The following is a 19,590-nucleotide window of genomic DNA, read 5'->3' as shown; positions in this document are numbered from 1 at the left end:
TCGTAAATTGCTAATTCATTTTATTAAATATGTGAGTTGTAGACTGTACACAGTGAAACATGCTGATATGTAAAGTTAATTGTAGAAAGTGTGTTTTTAGATTCAGTGTTGAGTCATATGTTCAAGGATGAAAGTAATTGGTGTAATTTAATTCAGTAATGTTGTAGGATGTAAAAATGATGATGTTAACCAATGATAAATCAGTGCTGACTGGTAGGGAGATATTCTTGTCCTATGTTGTACATCTTGGCCAACAAGCAGTTCTATAATCCCAGCTTACATTGTGTGTATGGGCTTACTGGAAGGGAGATATATGTAGCCTATATTGTTCATCTTGGCTAAATGGAAAGGATATATTCCTAGACTGTGTTGTAATCTGGGCTAACTGGGAGGGAGGTAATGCTAGCCTATGTTGTATATTCCTAACATAGGTATATCAAGGTGAAGGTGGAGGGAGATGTTGTTAGCCCATGTTGTATATTCCTAACATAGGTATGACAGGGTGAAGGTGGAGGGAGATGTTGTTAGCCCATGTTGTATTATCCTTACATATATGTATCAGGGTGAAGGTGGAGGGAGATGTTGCTAGCCCATGTTGTATATTCCTAACATAGGTATGACAGGGTGAAGGTGGAGGGAGATGTTGTTAGCCTATGTTGTATAATCCTAAAATAGGTATGACAGGGTGAAGGTGGAGGGAGATGTTGCTAGTCTATGTTGTATATTCCTAAAATAGGTATGTCAGGGTGAAGGTGGAGGGAGATGTTGTTAGTCTATGTTGTATATTCCTAACATAGGTATGTCAGGGTGAAGGTGGAGGGAGATGTTGTTAGCCCATGTTGTATATTCCTAACATAGGTATGACAGGGTGAAGGTGGAGGGAGATGTTGTTAGCCCATGTTGTATTATCCTTACATATATGTATCATAGGTGGAGGGAGATGTTGTTAGCCTATGTTGTATAATCAAAATAGGTGAAGGTGGAGGGAGATGTTGCTAGTCTATGTTGTATATTCCTAAAATAGGTATGTCAGGGTGAAGGTGGAGGGAGATATTGCTAGCCTATGTTGTATATTCCTAACATAGGTATGACAGGGTGAAGGTGGAGGGAGATGTTGTTAGCCCATGTTGTATTATCCTTACATATATGTATCAGGGTGAAGGTGGAGGAAGATGTTGCTAGCCCATGTTGTATAATCCTAAAATAGGTATGACAGGGTGAAGGTGGAGGGAGATGTTGCTAGTCTATGTTGTATATTCCTAAAATAGGTATGACAGGGTGAAGGTGGAGGGAGATGTTGCTAGTCTATGTTGTATATTCCTAAAATAGGTATGTCAGGGTGAAGGTGGAGGGAGATGTTGCTAGCCCATGTTGTATATTCCTAACATAGGTATGACAGGGTGAAGGTGGAGGGAGATGTTGTTAGCCCATGTTGTATTATCCTTACATATATGTATCAGGGTGAAGGTGGAGGGAGATGTTGCTAGCCCATGTTGTATAATCCTAAAATAGGTATGACAGGGTGAAGGTGGAGGGAGATGTTGCTAGTCTATGTTGTATATTCCTAAAATAGGTATGTCAGGGTGAAGGTGGAGGGAGATATTGCTAGCCTATGTTGTATATTCCTAATATAGGTATGACAGGGTGAAGGTGAAGCAGCTAAGTATAGAGATGAGATCCTCCAACCCCATGTTATCCCTTTCTTACAGCAGCATAATCTAACCCTCCAGCAGGATAATGCTAGGCCCCACGTAGCAAGGATTTGCCAAGTCTTTTTGGCCAACAACAACATTCAAGCACTAGATTGGCCGCCATATAGCCCTGATTTGTCCCCGATTGAGCATCTTTGGGACCAGTTGGATAGACAGGTTCAAAAGTGCCAGCCAGCCCCTGCTTCTCGAGAGCAGTTGACCAGAGCTCTGAAGAGTGGGACAACATCCCCATAAGACAGATAAACGCTCTCATGAACTCTATGACCAGAAGAATAAGGGCCGTGACCACAGCAAACGGCGGACACACAAGATATTGATGACTCAATTTCAAAATCCTATGGGTCCATTCAATTTAATCGTTAGTACCTCTAAACCAATTGTCAGATGCAAAATACAGACTTTGGAAATTTTTAAGCTTTAATTTATCTGTAAGTATACAAAATTTTGTTTTAAATGAAGCCCGATATCATACTTAATTTCTGGTTTAAAGTTCACCCTGCGTTTCTTTATCCTTTTAGTATATACATCAGGGTGAAGGTGGAGGGAGATGTTGCTAGCCTATTTTGTATATTCCTAACATAGGTATGTCAGGGTGAAGGTGGATGGAGATGTTGCTAGCCCATGTTGTATATTCCTAACATAGGTATGACAGGGTGAAGGTGGAGGGAGATATTGCTAGCCTATTTTGTATATTCCTAACATAGGTATGACAGGGTGAAGGTGGAGGGAGATGTTGCTAGCCTATTTTGTATATTACTAACATAGGTATGTCAGGGTGAAGGTGGAGGGAGATGTTGCTAGCCCATGTTGTATATTCCTAACATAGGTATGACAGGGTGAAGGTGGAGGGAGATATTGCTAGCCTATGTTGTATAAGTGGATTAAATGGTAAGAAAATATTTCTAGCTGTTGTTGTACATCAAGATGAAATTTAGGGGAGATATTCCTAGTCGTTGTTGTACATCAGGACTAACATGAAGAAAGTTATTCCTAGTTGTACACCTAGGTTAATTGAGACAGAGACCTTACCAACCTCAGTGGTAAATCTGGACTGACCTAAGGTGAGATATTCCTGGCTTTGCTCTCCATCATGCTCCGATTAAACAGGAAAATGTTGCAATTGAACCTGTTAAGTGCTTCGCAAATAAAAAATGATTTACCATTCAGAGGAAATATGCATTCTCCAGTTTTGGCTGATAAGCAGAATATTAATATGATCAAACTTCCTGGTGTTGCTGGGGTCTACCTAATCATGGTGGGCCTTAATTTGACTATTAATGTAGCGGGTACTATTAATATCCTACCTTAGATCATGTAGATAGATTTCTATCTCTAAGCCACTGAAATAGTTTTATGACTGATTAAGTTCCTGTTAAAATGATAGGATGTTTTGAGAGTACCGATAATACCGAACTCTGGCATATTTCTGTGGCCCTAGTAGAAGTTACAGTTGAATTCCTCAATCAGTTGTAGTTAGGAGACAGTTCTTCATACTTACCAGTAAGGGATCATCAAAGATTACCTGTAGATACACATATCTCCTACCATAAATGATTTTGCCTATCGGTACTGTGGTATGGTAATCTCAATATCCTTCAACTTATGTCCTCACTATACCAATAGATATATAACATTATCATTAATCCTCGAAATCATAAAAGAGCGACCTTTAATGCTATTAAATATTATATACTAATCTGTATATATTTGTCAGAAGATATCAGCTTTGAAGTTGAAATATGGTGTAAATAACACATACTTTTGAGGTTAAAGTTCAAGGACATTGCTTTAACATTGAAGACATACATCTGAAAAATCTCTTAAGAAGACATGGAGACCTTTCAGACCTTGTTGCATGTATGTGTGTATTGACATGTTTTGTTTATTATTTTCCAGACGATTGTTACAGATGGGTGTCTATAACGGGGAACTATTTAACAACTTGGGTCTGTGCTGTTTCTATGCCCAGCAGTATGATATGACCCTGACCTGTTTTGAGCGTGCATTATCCCTGGCAGAGGAGCAAACTATATCAGAAGTGTGGTTCAACATTGGCCACGTGGCACTGGTAAGATTTCATTAACTGATATACCTCCTGTTGCACTTTAAAAAAACATGTATAATTAAAATGATCTTTTTAAGGAGTCTACTCCTGCCAAATGCCAAAAGTCCTATTTCTGATGAGGTAGATGGTGTAGGGTGATGAACTTAACTGCCAGTGCTTGAGATGATGAATATGTCACCTGTAGATTCTGATAGTACCTTGGACCAGCTGGACATCTGTACCTAGACCTCAGTAAACAACATCATTCATTGACTCAATCTATTGCTATCTTCACCCCCTTCCATTGGCTGTTGTTAAACATTTATAAACTAAACCAGAATTGACCCCTGGATTATAAATCATATCAGAGTTAACATATCATCTGTCCCCAGAACAAGTGTTAACACATTGTGTCTGACATAAACAAAAATGAATTTGAACACCAATATCACTAATGCAGCTTTGTTAATGACCAGTGACCAGTGGTTGCAGAATTTGAATATTGCAGTTGCCAGCCCCCCCTATTGTTTTTACCTTTATATAGCCTTGACATTGCTGTACTGATATGCCTATTATGTAAGACTACTTGTAAAATGTTCCTTGTAATAATTTTGCTTTTGAGTGTTGACAGAACCTGTATTAATCTGACTGCCTGTACTATAAAACCAATTGGTGAACTTTCATTTCAAGGCTCTGAATACTGGTACAAGTGTAGGTCTGCTTAATTCGAAGAAAACAAAAGGAAATAAAAAAAGGTGATAAATACAACAGTACAAAAGGGTGTCATCATGTATCAGAGTTCCCACTAAATACTCCTTATTGATCGAGGTGATCAGGCCATTGACATGGTATCATATTCTAACTAGTTGGTAACATCATTCAAAGTCCTTTTAAGTGCACATTTTTTGTAAGTAATTTTTTACTGGCAGTCAGGTTTAGGAATGTTCCAAATGAATTTATATAAAGTGATTTAGTAGGGATGAGTGAGAGGAAGTGCCTAAATCTTGGAGAGTGCCCCCTGCCTCTATCTAAATGACAGCACCAATATCCCACCTAGCTGTTAACAATGCTCCATCTAACTTGTCTGATACTGGGCATTTAGTTGGGGCACCTGCTACTTTATAAAACTTGTAACCATAACAACCTTTCCCAAAAAAACAAATGATGTTTTTCCAGCTAGTGTAATGAAGGAATTTTTCAATCAAGTGAAGTGGCTGCCTACCACACAAGTCTATTACATGGGTTAGCAGGTGTGAGAACTCTGGCTGGTGGGTCACTGCTGGTAATTAGTGGGTCCACTGGGCTGGGAGGTTAGCCATAGATGTAGATAGGGTTTCCAGTGAGGCCAATCATTGTTTCTTCAATCATCCTGTGAACATCACCTCCTTTAGTACATAACAGCATAGATGTCATGGATTGATGAAACATCATTATACTGTGCTGGAATCTCTCTGTCTATCCATCAGGTATTCATCCTTCTGTCATTCTCATACATCTACACAGCCTCAGTAAAGTTTGGAGAGTACTTAGATGGCTGTCTATTTGTCCATTTCTGTCTGCTAATGCAGCCTTTTTATCCATGTTATTTTACCATTGATTGCACTAACTCTCCTACAAGGACTTTTTCAGAGTTATTGCCCCTTTTCCTGGAGATTTTTTAAAATGTGGGTGATGTAGTAGTCACTCTCCTGTTCAGATTTAGTGTTGCATCTATGTTTGGGATATTGAATTTGATGATGTAATATTCAAGACAGCTGTGATTCTTTTTATACTTCAAGACAAGTTACATTACACAATTATTCAGTTTTCATTTTCAGATTATTTACACATCTGTTTGCTTCTACTCTGGGTATCCTTAGAACCTGGCTATTTCACTTTTGTCCCTTAACATGGTATGCACCCTCTAGCCTAGTATCATCCATTCATCATCCAGTCCAACATGAGTTCAGTCATCCCCTCTGTATAACCTATCATCTTCATACATTCTCCTTCCGACAGATCAGAGAATACCCATGATCTATATGACTTCATGATACTCAGTCTTAATTGAAAATGTATTTTCATCTGTAGCTTTGATAGAATTCGGGCAAATATATAATATCATAAACTTTTTCTTTACAAGTGTATTGCACCAACTGACTGCTTTGTGTACATGTGATTTTGGCAGAAAATCTAAAGTATGTCCTTGTTTTTAATGCCACCAAATTGATGTCATAAATAGCTGTGGCAATATATCTCACAACAGAGATTTCTAAAGAACATTTGTAAAGGATTGAATTTAGAAGCAAAAGTGAAAACAGGTGCAGTGTGATAGTGTAGGGACAAATAAAATGAGGAAAATTGAAGTATATATATTGTATATATATATCAACGTGTAGGTGTTTAGGAATATTTTGTTCGTGTACATACGTATTCATACATAACTTTGTAGAGAAATCTGCATATATGTGTTGATTTATGTGGTAACATTCAGTCCGATTATGTGGGACAAGCTGAAGGTGGTAGAGCATAGTCCAGACATCACACGCGTAATGTTATGTTTCTCCTGTGGTAAGGTTATCTGTTATTTGAGTAAAAAGTTAGCACATACCTATCACAATTACGTGTTTAACATTAATCTTCTCAGGTTTTAAACCTATGAAATACAGTATCTGGTATTTCCTTATCTTACTCAAGGTGTTTAATATTCTGGTGTTAAAATCTAGCTGATAGGCCATGAATTAACACCAGTCTGTCATTTCAGCAACCTTTACCTGTAAACTTTTTTTTCTTCCTGATCAAAGACTTTCATCACAAAGATGAGAAAATACACAAAATCACAAAGAATATTGTGTCATATTCAGTAAATTAGTTTTACAGAAAAATGGCTTTATCTAGGGTTTCGCCTTGTGGTGTACCATATCTGCCCTTATAGAGCCTACAACAACATACATCAGAAGATCTTCCTTGTCAGAGGTTTATGTGAAAATAAAATACTTCATCTTTATTTCAGTTGTAATTTACGAAACACAGCACTTAATTTGATTTTTAAAACATCATTTATTTAAATGTTTCTTAACTTAAAGCAATACATACTTAAAAATATAGATTTTTATATATTTTCCTCTTTATTATTAGATGTTGATGGGATTTAGGTTTTGAAATAAAATTATCATGGAAACATGTGATGTTTTTGTATCAGTGAACACATGTTATATGTTTCAGTGTTTATGAAATATTTTTTGTGGTTTATGTACTGATGAATCCATTCATTTCTCCAGTTCACATGAATAATGATGTCCTCCAGCAGTTAGTGGTAGATGTATTGTGTATGTCTTGTCGTTCTGAAACTGGTTATATATCACCACTCACTGGAGCTAGGCATCCTCCATCATCATTCAATTATCAGCATTAAATGATACTAATGTAAGACTACTGTCACTTTTAGACAGAAATAATGTGTGAATTATTGAACAGTGTTATGTAGTTGACATGGCATGCTAAGAACCACCAGTGAAATTTGCCTACAAAAGATTTGCCTTGCTTGTCCTTTGTACACTTCTATTTCAATGAAAAATGTTTGGCCTAGTCAAATATATCATGTGTTAAATCAGTACAGAGCTCTGATTAAATACATTTAAATGTGTCCTCAATGTTCTATGTTGTCTTGCTGTGACCTTGACCTGCTGTATTTATGTTCTATTTATAGTGCATAGGAGACATGACCTTCACCTACCCATGTTTTTATATCTTTATTCATCTATTTACAGTGTATAGGGGATATGACCTTGACTTACCATTGTTTGTGATTGTCTGTTTACAGTGTGTAGAAGATATGACCTTGACTTACCATTGTTTGTGATTGTCTGTTTACAGTGTGTAGGAGATATGACCTTGACTTACCATTGTTTGTGATTGTCTGTTTACAGTGTGTAGGAGATATGACCTTGACTTACCATTGTTTGTGATTGTCTGTTTACAGTGTGTAGGAGATATGACCTTGACTTACCATTGTTTGTGATTTTCTTTTTACAGGGTATAGGAGATATGACCTTGACTTACCATTGTTTGTGATTGTCTATTTACAGTGTATAGGAGATATGATCTTGGCTTACCATTGTTTGTGATTGTCTATTTACAGTGTATAGGAGATATGATCTTGGCTTACCATTGTTTGTGATTGTCTATTTACAGTGTATAGGAGATATGATCTTGGCTTACCATTGTTTGTGATTGTCTATTTACAGTGTATAGGAGATATGATCTTGGCTTACCATTGTTTGTGATTGTCTATTTACAGTGTATAGGAGATATGACCTTGGCCTACCAGTGTTTGTGATTTTCTTTTTACAGGGTATAGGAGATATGACCTTGACTTACCATTGTTTGTGATTGTCTATTTACAGTGTATAGGAGATATGATCTTGGCTTACCATTGTTTGTGATTGTCTATTTACAGTGTATAGGAGATATGACCTTGGTCTACCGGTGTTTGTGATTGTCTATTTACAGTGTGTAGGAGATATGACCTTGACTTACCATTGTTTGTGATTGTCTATTTACAGGGTTTAGGAGATATGACCTTGACTTACCATTGTTTGTGATTGTCTGTTTACAGGGTATAGGAGATATGACCTTGACTTACCATTGTTTGTGATTGTCTATTTACAGTGTGTAGGAGATATGACCTTGACTTACCATTGTTTATGATTATCTGTTTACAGGGTATAGGAGATATGACCTTGACTGACCATTGTTTGTGATTTTCTGCTTACAGGGTATAGGAGATATGACCTTGGCCTACCAGTGTTTTAGATTAACTTTAGCTAATAACAACGACCATGCAGAAGCCTATAATAACCTTGGAGTACTTGAACTTCGTAAAGGACACCTTGACCTGGTAAGGTTACATCTTTTTGTGAAAATGTATTTTTTGCAGCACATAGAAATGTAGAGTCATATACAGTATAAATATGGTTTAGAAATTGTATTGTGTAGATATCTTATTTTTGAGCTAGGTTAAGTTGGTCAATAACCTAGAGGTACTCATGACTGCAAGGTCTTTGCTTAAATCACTGGTGTGTAATTAGATATTCAAATTAAAATTAAAGTGAATTTTTACAATTTTCACCATTATGGATGAGTTGTATTCGATTTTAATAATACCTTGCATTTATCAAAATTATGTTTTTGTTCTGAATTTGAGCATTTGAAAAAAAAATGAGAATAAACGCAGGATTTTACTTTGTATCCATTCAAGGCAAATTTCACAATTAACCTTTGATGCTCAATCTGAATGAGAGAGATACAAAATCTAAATTGGAAGTGAATACTTTATGCTCTTAAAGTAACCAAAAAAAAACCACTTTATGGGCTATTATTCCAGGAAGGGGCCATAGTGGCTCAGCGATCAAGGTGTCTCTCTCTATCACTAGCCCTCTACCCCTGTGCCACAGGTTTGAGACCCTGGCGTGCCCTTAAATAACCCTGGCTGTTGATAGAACATAAAGCAATGAAATATAATCAACAAACCAAACTATTCCAGGGTAAAACAAATTAAAGACTTTTTCCTGATGTTAACTGATGAAATGATATTTTATTAATTTAAACATTAAAGAATCAAACTTATCAGTGTTCCTACAATGTCTTACTCTTTAATTGTAAATGTTCAAGTGTTCCTACAATGTCTTACTCTTTAATTGTAAATGTTCACGTGTTCCTACAATGTCTTACTCTTTAATTGTAAATGTTCACGTGTTCCTACAATGTCTTACTCTTTAATTGTAAATGTTCACGTGTTCCTACAATGTCTTACTCTTTAATTGTAAATGTTCACGTGTTCCTACAATGTCTTACTCTTTAATTGTAAATGTTCACGTGTTCCTACAATGTCTTACTCTTTAATTGTAAATGTTCACGTGTTCCTACAATGTCTTACTCTTTAATTGTAAATGTTCACGTGTTCCTACAATGTCTTACTCTTTAATTGTAAATGTTCACGTGTTCCTACAATGTCTTACTCTTTAATTGTAAATGTTCACGTGTTCCTACAATGTCTTACTCTTTAATTGTAAATGTTCACGTGTTCCTACAATGTCTTACTCTTTAATTGTAAATGTTCACGTGTTCCTACAATGTCTTACTCTTTAATTGTAAATGTTCACGTGTTCCTACAATGTCTTACTCTTTAATTGTAAATGTTCACGTGTTCCTACAATGTCTTACTCTTTAATTGTAAATGTTCACATGTTCCTACAATGTCTTACTCTTTAATTGTAAATGTTCCCGTGTTCCTACAATGTCTTACTCTTTAATTGTAAATGTTCACATGTTCCTACAATGTCTTACTCTTTAATTGTAAATGTTCACGTGTTCCTACAATGTCTTACTCTTTAATTGTAAATGTTCACGTGTTCCTACAATGTCTTACTCTTTAATTGTAAATGTTCACGTGTTCCTACAATGTCTTACTCTTTAATTGTAAATGTTCACGTGTTCCTACAATGTCTTACTCTTTAATTGTAAATGTTCACGTGTTCCTACAATGTCTTACTCTTTAATTGTAAATGTTCACGTGTTCCTACAATGTCTTACTCTTTAATTGTAAATGTTCACGTGTTCCTACAATGTCTTACTCTTTAATTGTAAATGTTCACGTGTTCCTACAATGTCTTACCCTTTAATTGTAAATGTTCACGTGTTCCTACAATGTCTTACTCTTTAATTGTAAATGTTCACGTGTTCCTACAATGTCTTACTCTTTAATTGTAAATGTTCACAGTGACAAACTGATTGGAAATGTTATACATGACAACTCTTTACAATCGCAGTATTCATTAATACACTGCCTACAATTGTTCACACCGATTCACAATGTGAAAAAGAACAATGATGAAGATGCAGAGGTTCATGGCAACATCATCATTTGTCTTATCGTTTCAGATTTATTTTTTTAAATCAAGACAGTTACACTGTGATTTATAAACAGTTTTTCCTGCTGTGATTTGTCTTCATAGATTAAACCTTAACATTATTACTTCCTCTTTTTTCTATTCCATGTAATTAGAACACTTTAGTCTTCTCTATTCCTTTTGTATTTCTTGATTAATGTTTACATTTGTATTGTAAACAACATTATTCTAATTCCCTCACTCTGTCTGATTGCGATCTAGTCTGGTTGCATCGGAAGATAAACAACTTTTCACTTTTCCAAGCTTCTGTTTTACTTCTATATTTTTTCTGCCTGGCTATAAACAGTCTAGCTATACTTAGAATGCTACACTAGGACATTGTGTGTATAACATGGGGAAAGAGGGGGTGTAAAGAGTCTTACTTTCTACCTGTTTGACAGCACAACTTCAAATATAGCTATCTGCTGGAAACCATCTGTGGGTATACACCACATAACGTTTGCAGGGATGATGGGTTAGAATAGAGACTAAACCAATCATTGTGTCAGTGAACTTTATACAATCTTAAGTGATTGTTTGCATTTTTTGTAAGAGAACAGATATGGATATTTTTTCAACCTGATGTGTACTTGAGCGTTTGCATACATCCTTAGGCATATTATTTTTTTTAAAATTACTTACATATTTTGGAGAAGCTCTGCTGAGTTTCTACTATCATGAAAGTCGATCATGAAGATAACTTAGCCGGCATTACCGAAAACAAATGATGAAAATGTACAGGTACTCCAATAGACAATGATGCTGTTCATGTAGATAGACCTGTTTTATTTCAACACAGTTTATTAGATCAGATATAGTTTTGAATGAATATGATTATACTTATGATGTATCTGTTTATGTGTTCTGGCGTGTGTGTTGCCTCCACTGTCTGTGTTTATAAGGCTGACAAATTGTCCCTCCCCTGGTGCGAGTGTGTGTGCCACAATGCTATGTCTGGTATGGTATATACCAGTATGACATAGACAGAGGACCATGTGACATTACCCAGTCCCCACTCTGGTGATAACCCTCACCCTGGATACTTGAGTCTGACAAATTGAGGTGTGGCTGGAGTAACTTACCTCCCATGGTTTGTGATTTAGTGATATTACCCCTCCCCCCTCCCCCTCTCCCTCTCCCCTCCCCCTCCCCCTGCCTATGTCTCACAGATTACACACAGAGACTCTATTGAAGTCAGCCTTATCATAATCCCAACATACCACAGAAATGTCAAAATATGTTAATCAAAAACAATTCAGGTTTGTTAATGGAGATAGTATCTAAACAAAATTGCTCGGTGTACAAAATTATGGACAGGATTTTGATGTGAAATACCCATACACATTTTTATAAATGTCAACCCCAGACAATTACGTTGGACATACCATTTATTAAAGTGTTGTTTATGCTAATTAGTAGATTTTCGGTCAAATTATTTTGTTGATGGAGACATACTGTCACCATTGCTATTGTAGATAAATACATGGTGACAATATAAAAAAGGCTGATATAAATTTCAGAATGTCCACTGGATATATTATATATTGAGGATGTTGCTAAGATTACTTGTATAGACTGATATTTTACATGTTAAAAAAATAAGAGGACTATGTAAACATTGTTTGCAGTTTGCTGTTTATCAACATGTGCCGTTGAAATATGTATATAAACTTCAGTGTAAACTCCTTTGTTTGACCCTAGACCTCTGACCTCACACTTACATGAGTAAGAGCTGGGACAATGGTCACCTTTGTATGTTGCTGAGGTGACTGGCACTCTGGTTAAAGCACTGAGATCATAAATAGGGTAATTTCTAGGTCTTCATCTTTTCCTGTCATATAAGGATATTCTTTTTAATCATCGGTGTGCTTTGTGAGTGTGTGGAACCTCTATCTCGGTGATTTTCCAATCATGTCCATGAGATGTACATTGGAGGATTTCTCTGATCATGTCAAAAGATCAGCACATGAAAAGTGTTGCTTAATAAGTTAAAAAGTTGTCACATGAGAAATTCCCTTCATATGTCAAAAGATCCTCACATGAAAAATGTTCCTTCATTTGTTAAAAAATCCTCACATGAGATGCGTTCCTTAATATGTTAAAAGTTGCTCACATTAGAAATGTTCCTTCATATGTTTAAGGATCCACACATGAGAAATGTTCCTTCATATGTTTAAGGATCCACACATGAGAAATGTTCCTTCATATGTTTAAGGATCCACACATGAGAAATTTTCCTTCATATGTTTAAGGATCCACACATGAGAAATGTTCCTTCATATGTTTAAGGATTCACACATGAGAAATGTTCCTTCATATGTTTAAGGATCCACACATGAGAAATGTTCCTTCATATGTTTAAGGATCCACACATGAGAAATGTTCCTTCATATGTTTAAGGATCCACACATGAGAAATGTTCCTTCATATGTTTAAGGATCCACACATGAGAAATTTTCCTTCATATGTTTAAGGATCCACACATGAGAAATGTTCCTTCATATGTTTAAGGATTCACACATGAGAAATGTTCCTTCATATGTTTAAGGATCCACACATGAGAAATGTTCCTTCATATGTTTAAGGATCCACACATGAGAAATGTTCCTTCATATGTTTAAGGATCCACACATTAGAAATGTTCCTTCATATGTTTAAGGATCCACACATGAGAAATTTTCCTTCATATGTTTAAGGATCCACACATGAGAAATGTTCCTTCATATGTTTAAGGATCCACACATTAGAAATGTTCCTTCATATGTTTAAGGATCCACACATGAGAAATGTTCCTCCATTTGTCAAACGATCCCCATAAGAGAAGTGTTCTTTAATATGTTAAAATATCCTCACTGGAGATATGTTCCTTTATATGTTGAAAGATCCACATGAGAAAAGAATTCTTTCATATGTTGAAAGTTTCTGACATGATAAGTGTTCCTTAATATGTTAAAGATTCTCATATGATAAGTGTTCCTTAATATGTCAAAAGATCTTCACATGATAAGTGTTCCTTAATATGTTAAAGATTCTCATATGATAAGTGTTCCTTAATATGTCAAAAGATCTTCACATGATAAGTGTTCCTTAATATGTCAAAAGATCCTTACCCCAGAGGTTTTCTCTGATCTTGTTAAAAGTTCACCTCAAGATCACCTAAGGGGTGTCACCTTTAGTTCAAACCCATTTTATAAAAAATCAACCTTGGGAGAATAGTTTCCTTTTTAGTTTTTTTATGCCTGTTGCCATGTGATTGGGGAAAGGCAGATATGAAGTGTTACATGTCTGTTTCATCCTGTTCTGACATGTCTAGTCATGAATAAATATCATTTCTCTAGTGACTTTATTTATTATAGGATTTTTTTCACTATTATGCATAAATCTATGTTTCAGGATTCCAAGGCCAAAGTCACTGTTACATTGATAAAAATTTGTCAGCCATTGATTCTGATATGCATGTGAGCTTTGGCAAAAAAATACACTTGTCTTACATACATTTGATAGTTTTAAGTATATAGATCAAGCATATTTGTTCTGTCTTAATGTTTAGGATGATATTCATATATTTACTAAAATAAAGTTTAAATATTTGGTACAGTAATTTCGGACATGAGTATTTGACTGTTCTATTCTTAATGGTAACATTATGAAAACATTTGAGACTTAATGAACCGACTTTAGCAACAAGTGTTGTTGTTTCTGTAGAATGCAAATATTGCATTTTCTTTCTCTGAGTTCTTTGGTGACAGATGACAACTCTGTGGTTTGACACTACCTACCCTTGGTGGTTTGTATGTATTAGGAAGTTGAGAAACAGATTGATCTGTGTTGACAGGGGTGTGTCCTTGGGCAAGACACTAATTTCTGTTATTGCTCTAGATGGCATTTGACGAGACTCTCCCGTATGTAGTGTAATGAGTTAGCTGCCATTAAGTACAAGGAGACCCCGCCTCAAAATGACTTGGGCTGTGTAAAGGATGATAAACCGAGCAATTAAAACAATCCAGCCTTGATAAAATGATGTAAAATTTAATTATTTCATGTGGGAAAACAGCAGTATTTGTTTTTTTTTTCACTCTCATATTAAACATTTTTTTATTCATTGGCAATAACTTCATCCCATGAATTAAAAATGCCATTTACTTGTATTTCAGCTTTAAAGCCTAATTTTTATTTTCACTTTATTAACAAAAGAGAAAAACAGGCAAAATTGCCAGTAAAAGAAAAATGAACTTATTAGATATTTGTGTCTATTTTCACCACTCTTATAGATTAGGGAACGTAGTGTTGTCAGTCATATAAATGAAAGTTTCATGTATAATTTACTTCTAGTTTTAAAGAAGAAAATTTCTGATGCATAGAGCATAAAATCAAATTTTATAATTAATACAATTTATGAAATATGTCTTCTTCATTGCTAATTAGCGCAGTTTAGGTTAGCAGTCAATTATTGAAAGATTGGCATATTGGTAAAGTAGGTTTGGAATCGGTTATGGAGAGATTGGCAAATTTCCATGCATTTTGTTTTATTTGAAGAAATGCTACGTTTATAAAACAGTCATTCTTTTACCAGGAGTACGTGGCAAATTTCCATGTATGTTATTTTATGTGAAGAAAATGGTTTCTTCACAAAACAGCCTTTCTTTCACCAAGGGTATGTATTAGTCAACCAGTAATGTGGGCTTATACAACATTTAGAGTCCTTTCCCTGTGAAGTTTACACAACAGGCTAATCCTACAAACAGCACACATTTCTTATCTCACTATTCACAATTTTTTTTACCCAGAGGGTTTGAATTCCAGACATTTGTAGATATGAAACTTTGAAGACTTTTGTATGGTGAAAGTTTTACAGTGAATAAAGTTTGTGTAAAATTCATATGTCTGAAAAAACAGGAAATATTAAAACTAAAATTAGGTTTCAAGACTTTGTTAAAAATAGATTTGCATAATAATGATGATACATTTGTCAATATTTTGCAGTCTCAGTGATTGTCGTGAGTGAATCCAATTCTGTATGCTAGTAAGTCAGCAGCTAATGAATACTAGTATCATCTTTACATTACTCTGAAGTCAGTGAGTCTCTTACCTGACCTTGAGTGGTCTAATCAGTGGTAATCCTTTAGAGCCATACTTTGAGAGTAAAAAATAACCTTGTTAACCTTACTCAGAGTCAGGAGTCAATGAAACGTGAACCTTACCTTGAATAATAAGTAAATGAATATATTCTTCTACGGAGTTGAATGACGGGCCAATGATAGCCATTTGATTTGGTACCTGGTATTTCGGTATTTGGTGAGGAGTTCATGAGTTGCTTCTGTTTGGTACCAAGTTTTACGATGACTCAATGATAATGATTTTGTACCTGGCTTTGAGTGAGAAGTTGATGAGTCAATTTGGTATGGTACCTAGTTGTATGATGAGTCAAGGATAACCATTGTGTACCTTGATTTAACTTAGGAGTCAATGAGCTGAATGATGAGTCAATAGATACCATTTTGTTTCCTTACTCTGTGTGTTTTTTGAGGCGGTGAACATCATCTTGAATCTTATTCTGAATTAGGAATCAATGATATTAATTTTTATACATACAATTCTGAGTCATGTACAATTATAGCTATAGCTGTAAATCTCAACTTCAAACACAGTGTAGTACCATTGTTATAAAAAGTTGATTTCGATGAATCACCATACATATGATATGTTTATACCTTTATGTTATTTACTGCTATATATATATATATACTTATATGTGTATGTTATTCTCCCACAATACTAGTATTTCTCTACACCACAATATCCTGACCTGATGTTATAACACTATGTATTACTGAAGTATATCTAATTTTATAAAACAAAGTCCGTTTGTTGGATGGAATATTAGTGATGTACTATAAACTTACACTGAAATATACATGACAAATAAGTCAAATTTCTGTCTCATTAGGATCTTTAAGATTAAAGATCTGTACTGTTAGTCAAACTTCAGACTTCCATATAATTACAACCCTTTGGGATAGAGCCCTTTTTTGCAAGTTAAATTTCCATTCATAAACACTACCTAAGAACCCAAGTAAATGTAGCAGTTATTTAGAAATAAACTTAGCGGGGAACAAATGGAATGAAAAATAAAAAAGGAGTTGGGACAATTTTGATGAATAATCATTTGGAAGTTTTTAACTGTTTCAGGTGTCAGATTGTATGTAAGAAATCTGAGAGTCGGCTCCATGGATAAAAAGATGTTCAAATTTGGCTGTCAGAGTGAGGGTTTTGTGTGTGTGTATCAACTTTATTAGTCAGGGAAAAAGGATACCTGGTATAGAATTTATCATCACCATTTTTGAAGAGAAAAACTCTTAAATTGAGTGAAACATAAAACCAGAGTCCTAAATACTTGAGATATGAAAGAAACATAATATGCATTCATGCATATTGTGCACAGAAGTTATGTAGACCAGAAGTGGAGGCAGTAATAGGTAGGGTCACTATGGTATATTTAGGAAGGTATGTTAATCTTGCATGACTGCTGTAACGAAATCTAGCTCAGAGGGGAAGGTGTGGAGATTCTATCATTTCCACAGTCATACTTGTTAGTTTATGATGTCCGTAGACCATTTCTCATATTGTAAGAAAAGAAATACTACTATTTGTAGATCTGTATTAGATAATGTTAAATTGCTTGTTTCAATACTATCAATGCTTAATGGACACACTGATAATGTCTCTCTGTACATGTAGATAAGACTGACCAGTGAATACCCCTTGACCATTGTACCCTATAATAATACGATAAACAGCCTGAGCGGTAGACTGCAGATGACTTCCAGTATGTATTGGATTCACTGATGATTTGTCTGGTTGTATCTGTCACTATTTGACCTCTCATTAATCACAAGAAGAAGATGGAGATGGTCAATTTCATCCCTAACCTCAGCTGAGAAATATTCTATAAGAGTGAATGGGACGCGAAGTACAAAGAATGGAGTAATACTGTGATTGCATTTTACATTACCAGACTGGATGAAAAAATCACCCTTTGATAATGAACTCTATGAAAAAGTGTCCCTTTAATTTGATACTAAACAGAGAAGTCATTCTGTAACAGTATACTTAATGGGGAAGTCCCCCTTTAACAGTATACTTGATAGAGAAGTCCCCATTTAACAGTATACTGGAAGGAGAAGTCCCCCGTTCATAGTATACTTGAGAGAGAAGTCCCCCTTTAACAATTTACTTGATGGGGAAGTCCTCGTTTAACAATATATTGGAAGGAGATGTCCACCTTTAACAGTATACTGGAAGGAGATGTCCACCTTTAACAGTATACTGGATGGAGATGTCCACCTTTAACAGTATACTGGAAGGAGATGTCCACCTTTAACAGTATACTGGATGGAGATGTCCACCTTTAACAGTATACTGGAAGGAGATGTCCACCTTTAACAGTATACTGGAAGGAGATGTCCACCTTTAACAGTATACTGGAAGGAGATGTCCACCTTTAACAGTATACTGGAAGGAGATGTCCACCTTTAACAGTATACTGGAAGGAGATGTCCACCTTTAACAGTATACTGGATGGAGATGTCCACCTTTAACAGTATACTGGAAGGAGATGTCCAGCTTTAACAGTATACTGGAAGGAGATGTCCACCTTTAACAGTATACTTGAAGGAGATGTCCACCTTTAACAGTATACTGGATGGAGATGTCCACCTTGAACAGTATACTGGAAGGAGATGTCCACCTTTAACAGTATACTGGAAGGAGATGTCCAGCTTTAACAGTATACTGGAAGGAGATGTCCACCTTTAACAGTATACTGGAAGGAGATGTCCACCTTTAACAGTATACTGGAAGGAGATGTCCACCTTTAACAGTATACTGGATGGAGAAGTTTCTCTTTTATATCAGAAATTCTGTGCAACTGTTTTGTAGTATTGGTTATTGACTTTATTTTATTTTTCATCAATTTGTTTTATGTCACTGCCAGTGATTTAAGGTATGAGTTCACCTGCCAAACCACAAAGGTTTTTCCTAGATACTTTTCTGGGTTATAAGTTATACTGGTATATAGGATGCAGAGCCAATATTTTTTTTTCATTTTCTCAATTCAATATTCTTATTACTGGTAACTGCACTGGAAAATATTTACTTGCACCCTATTCTACCATATAGTAACCACTATGTTGATAATTTTGTTGATAAAACAGACAATGGAAAGCAATTGATCAAGATGTTTAGTGAAATATTTGATAAGTTTGCAAATGAATCATGCACAAATGATCTTTTATTTCACTGGTGTATTTTAAAAAATTATTCTGGTAATTTAAAATACATAAAATATCAAATACTGAACTTGCATAAGGCCTTCAAATATTGGCTATGTAGAGACAAAGGGACTGATCGATTCCTGTGTGCAATAGGCAATTATATTATCAGGATTGCTATTAAATGACATGATTAATAAAATCTACAAAAATGTTAAATTATTTAGTAATTTTCAAACCATCTTGTACATTGTACATGATTACAAGTGACAATTCTACATTTTCTGATCAGTCAGAAACATGTGGTGGAGAGGTATTTGCACAATAGCGCAGTACCTGTGCGTACAATTTTTTTTGTCCTCTTAAAAGCTTCAACAGTAGATAAGCCACATCCCCAACCCATGAGAAAAAAGTTGCCACTTATAGTGTTCCCTTTAAATGTTATAAAAAGAAAAAAAAGAGGTTTCCTGTTACATACAATGCATTATTCGCTGAAATGACTCAAATTTTGTCATATTGATGAAATATATGAACAGGAAACCATTATCCTTTCTATATGTAGCACCTGTTGTTTGGTTTACATCCCGTCAAACTCTGCTACCTTAGTCTGGAGATATCATCAACTCAGGAATGTA

At 35.3% G+C, this 19,590-nt stretch overlaps 1 protein-coding gene across 1 annotated transcript in view; it reads left to right on the top strand.

Annotated features, from left to right (window-relative positions):
• LOC132550810 (tetratricopeptide repeat protein 8-like) overlaps window positions 1-19,590 on the top strand; it is a 45,636-nt gene that overhangs the window by 9,911 nt on the left and 16,135 nt on the right. Inside the window, exons 8-9 of the mRNA XM_060214899.1 lie at window positions 3,609-3,780; window positions 8,513-8,635. Coding sequence (XP_060070882.1) covers window positions 3,609-3,780; window positions 8,513-8,635 — 295 coding nt within the window. The remainder of the gene's footprint in view (window positions 1-3,608; window positions 3,781-8,512; window positions 8,636-19,590) is intronic.

This window comes from Ylistrum balloti, unplaced genomic scaffold (assembly GCF_031769215.1).
Source record: "Ylistrum balloti isolate Yb309-2 unplaced genomic scaffold, AGI_CSIRO_Ybal_v1 Utg370152, whole genome shotgun sequence".
Lineage (NCBI taxonomy): Eukaryota > Metazoa > Mollusca > Bivalvia > Pectinida > Pectinidae > Ylistrum > Ylistrum balloti.
This window is presented reverse-complemented; position numbering and strand designations above follow the sequence as displayed.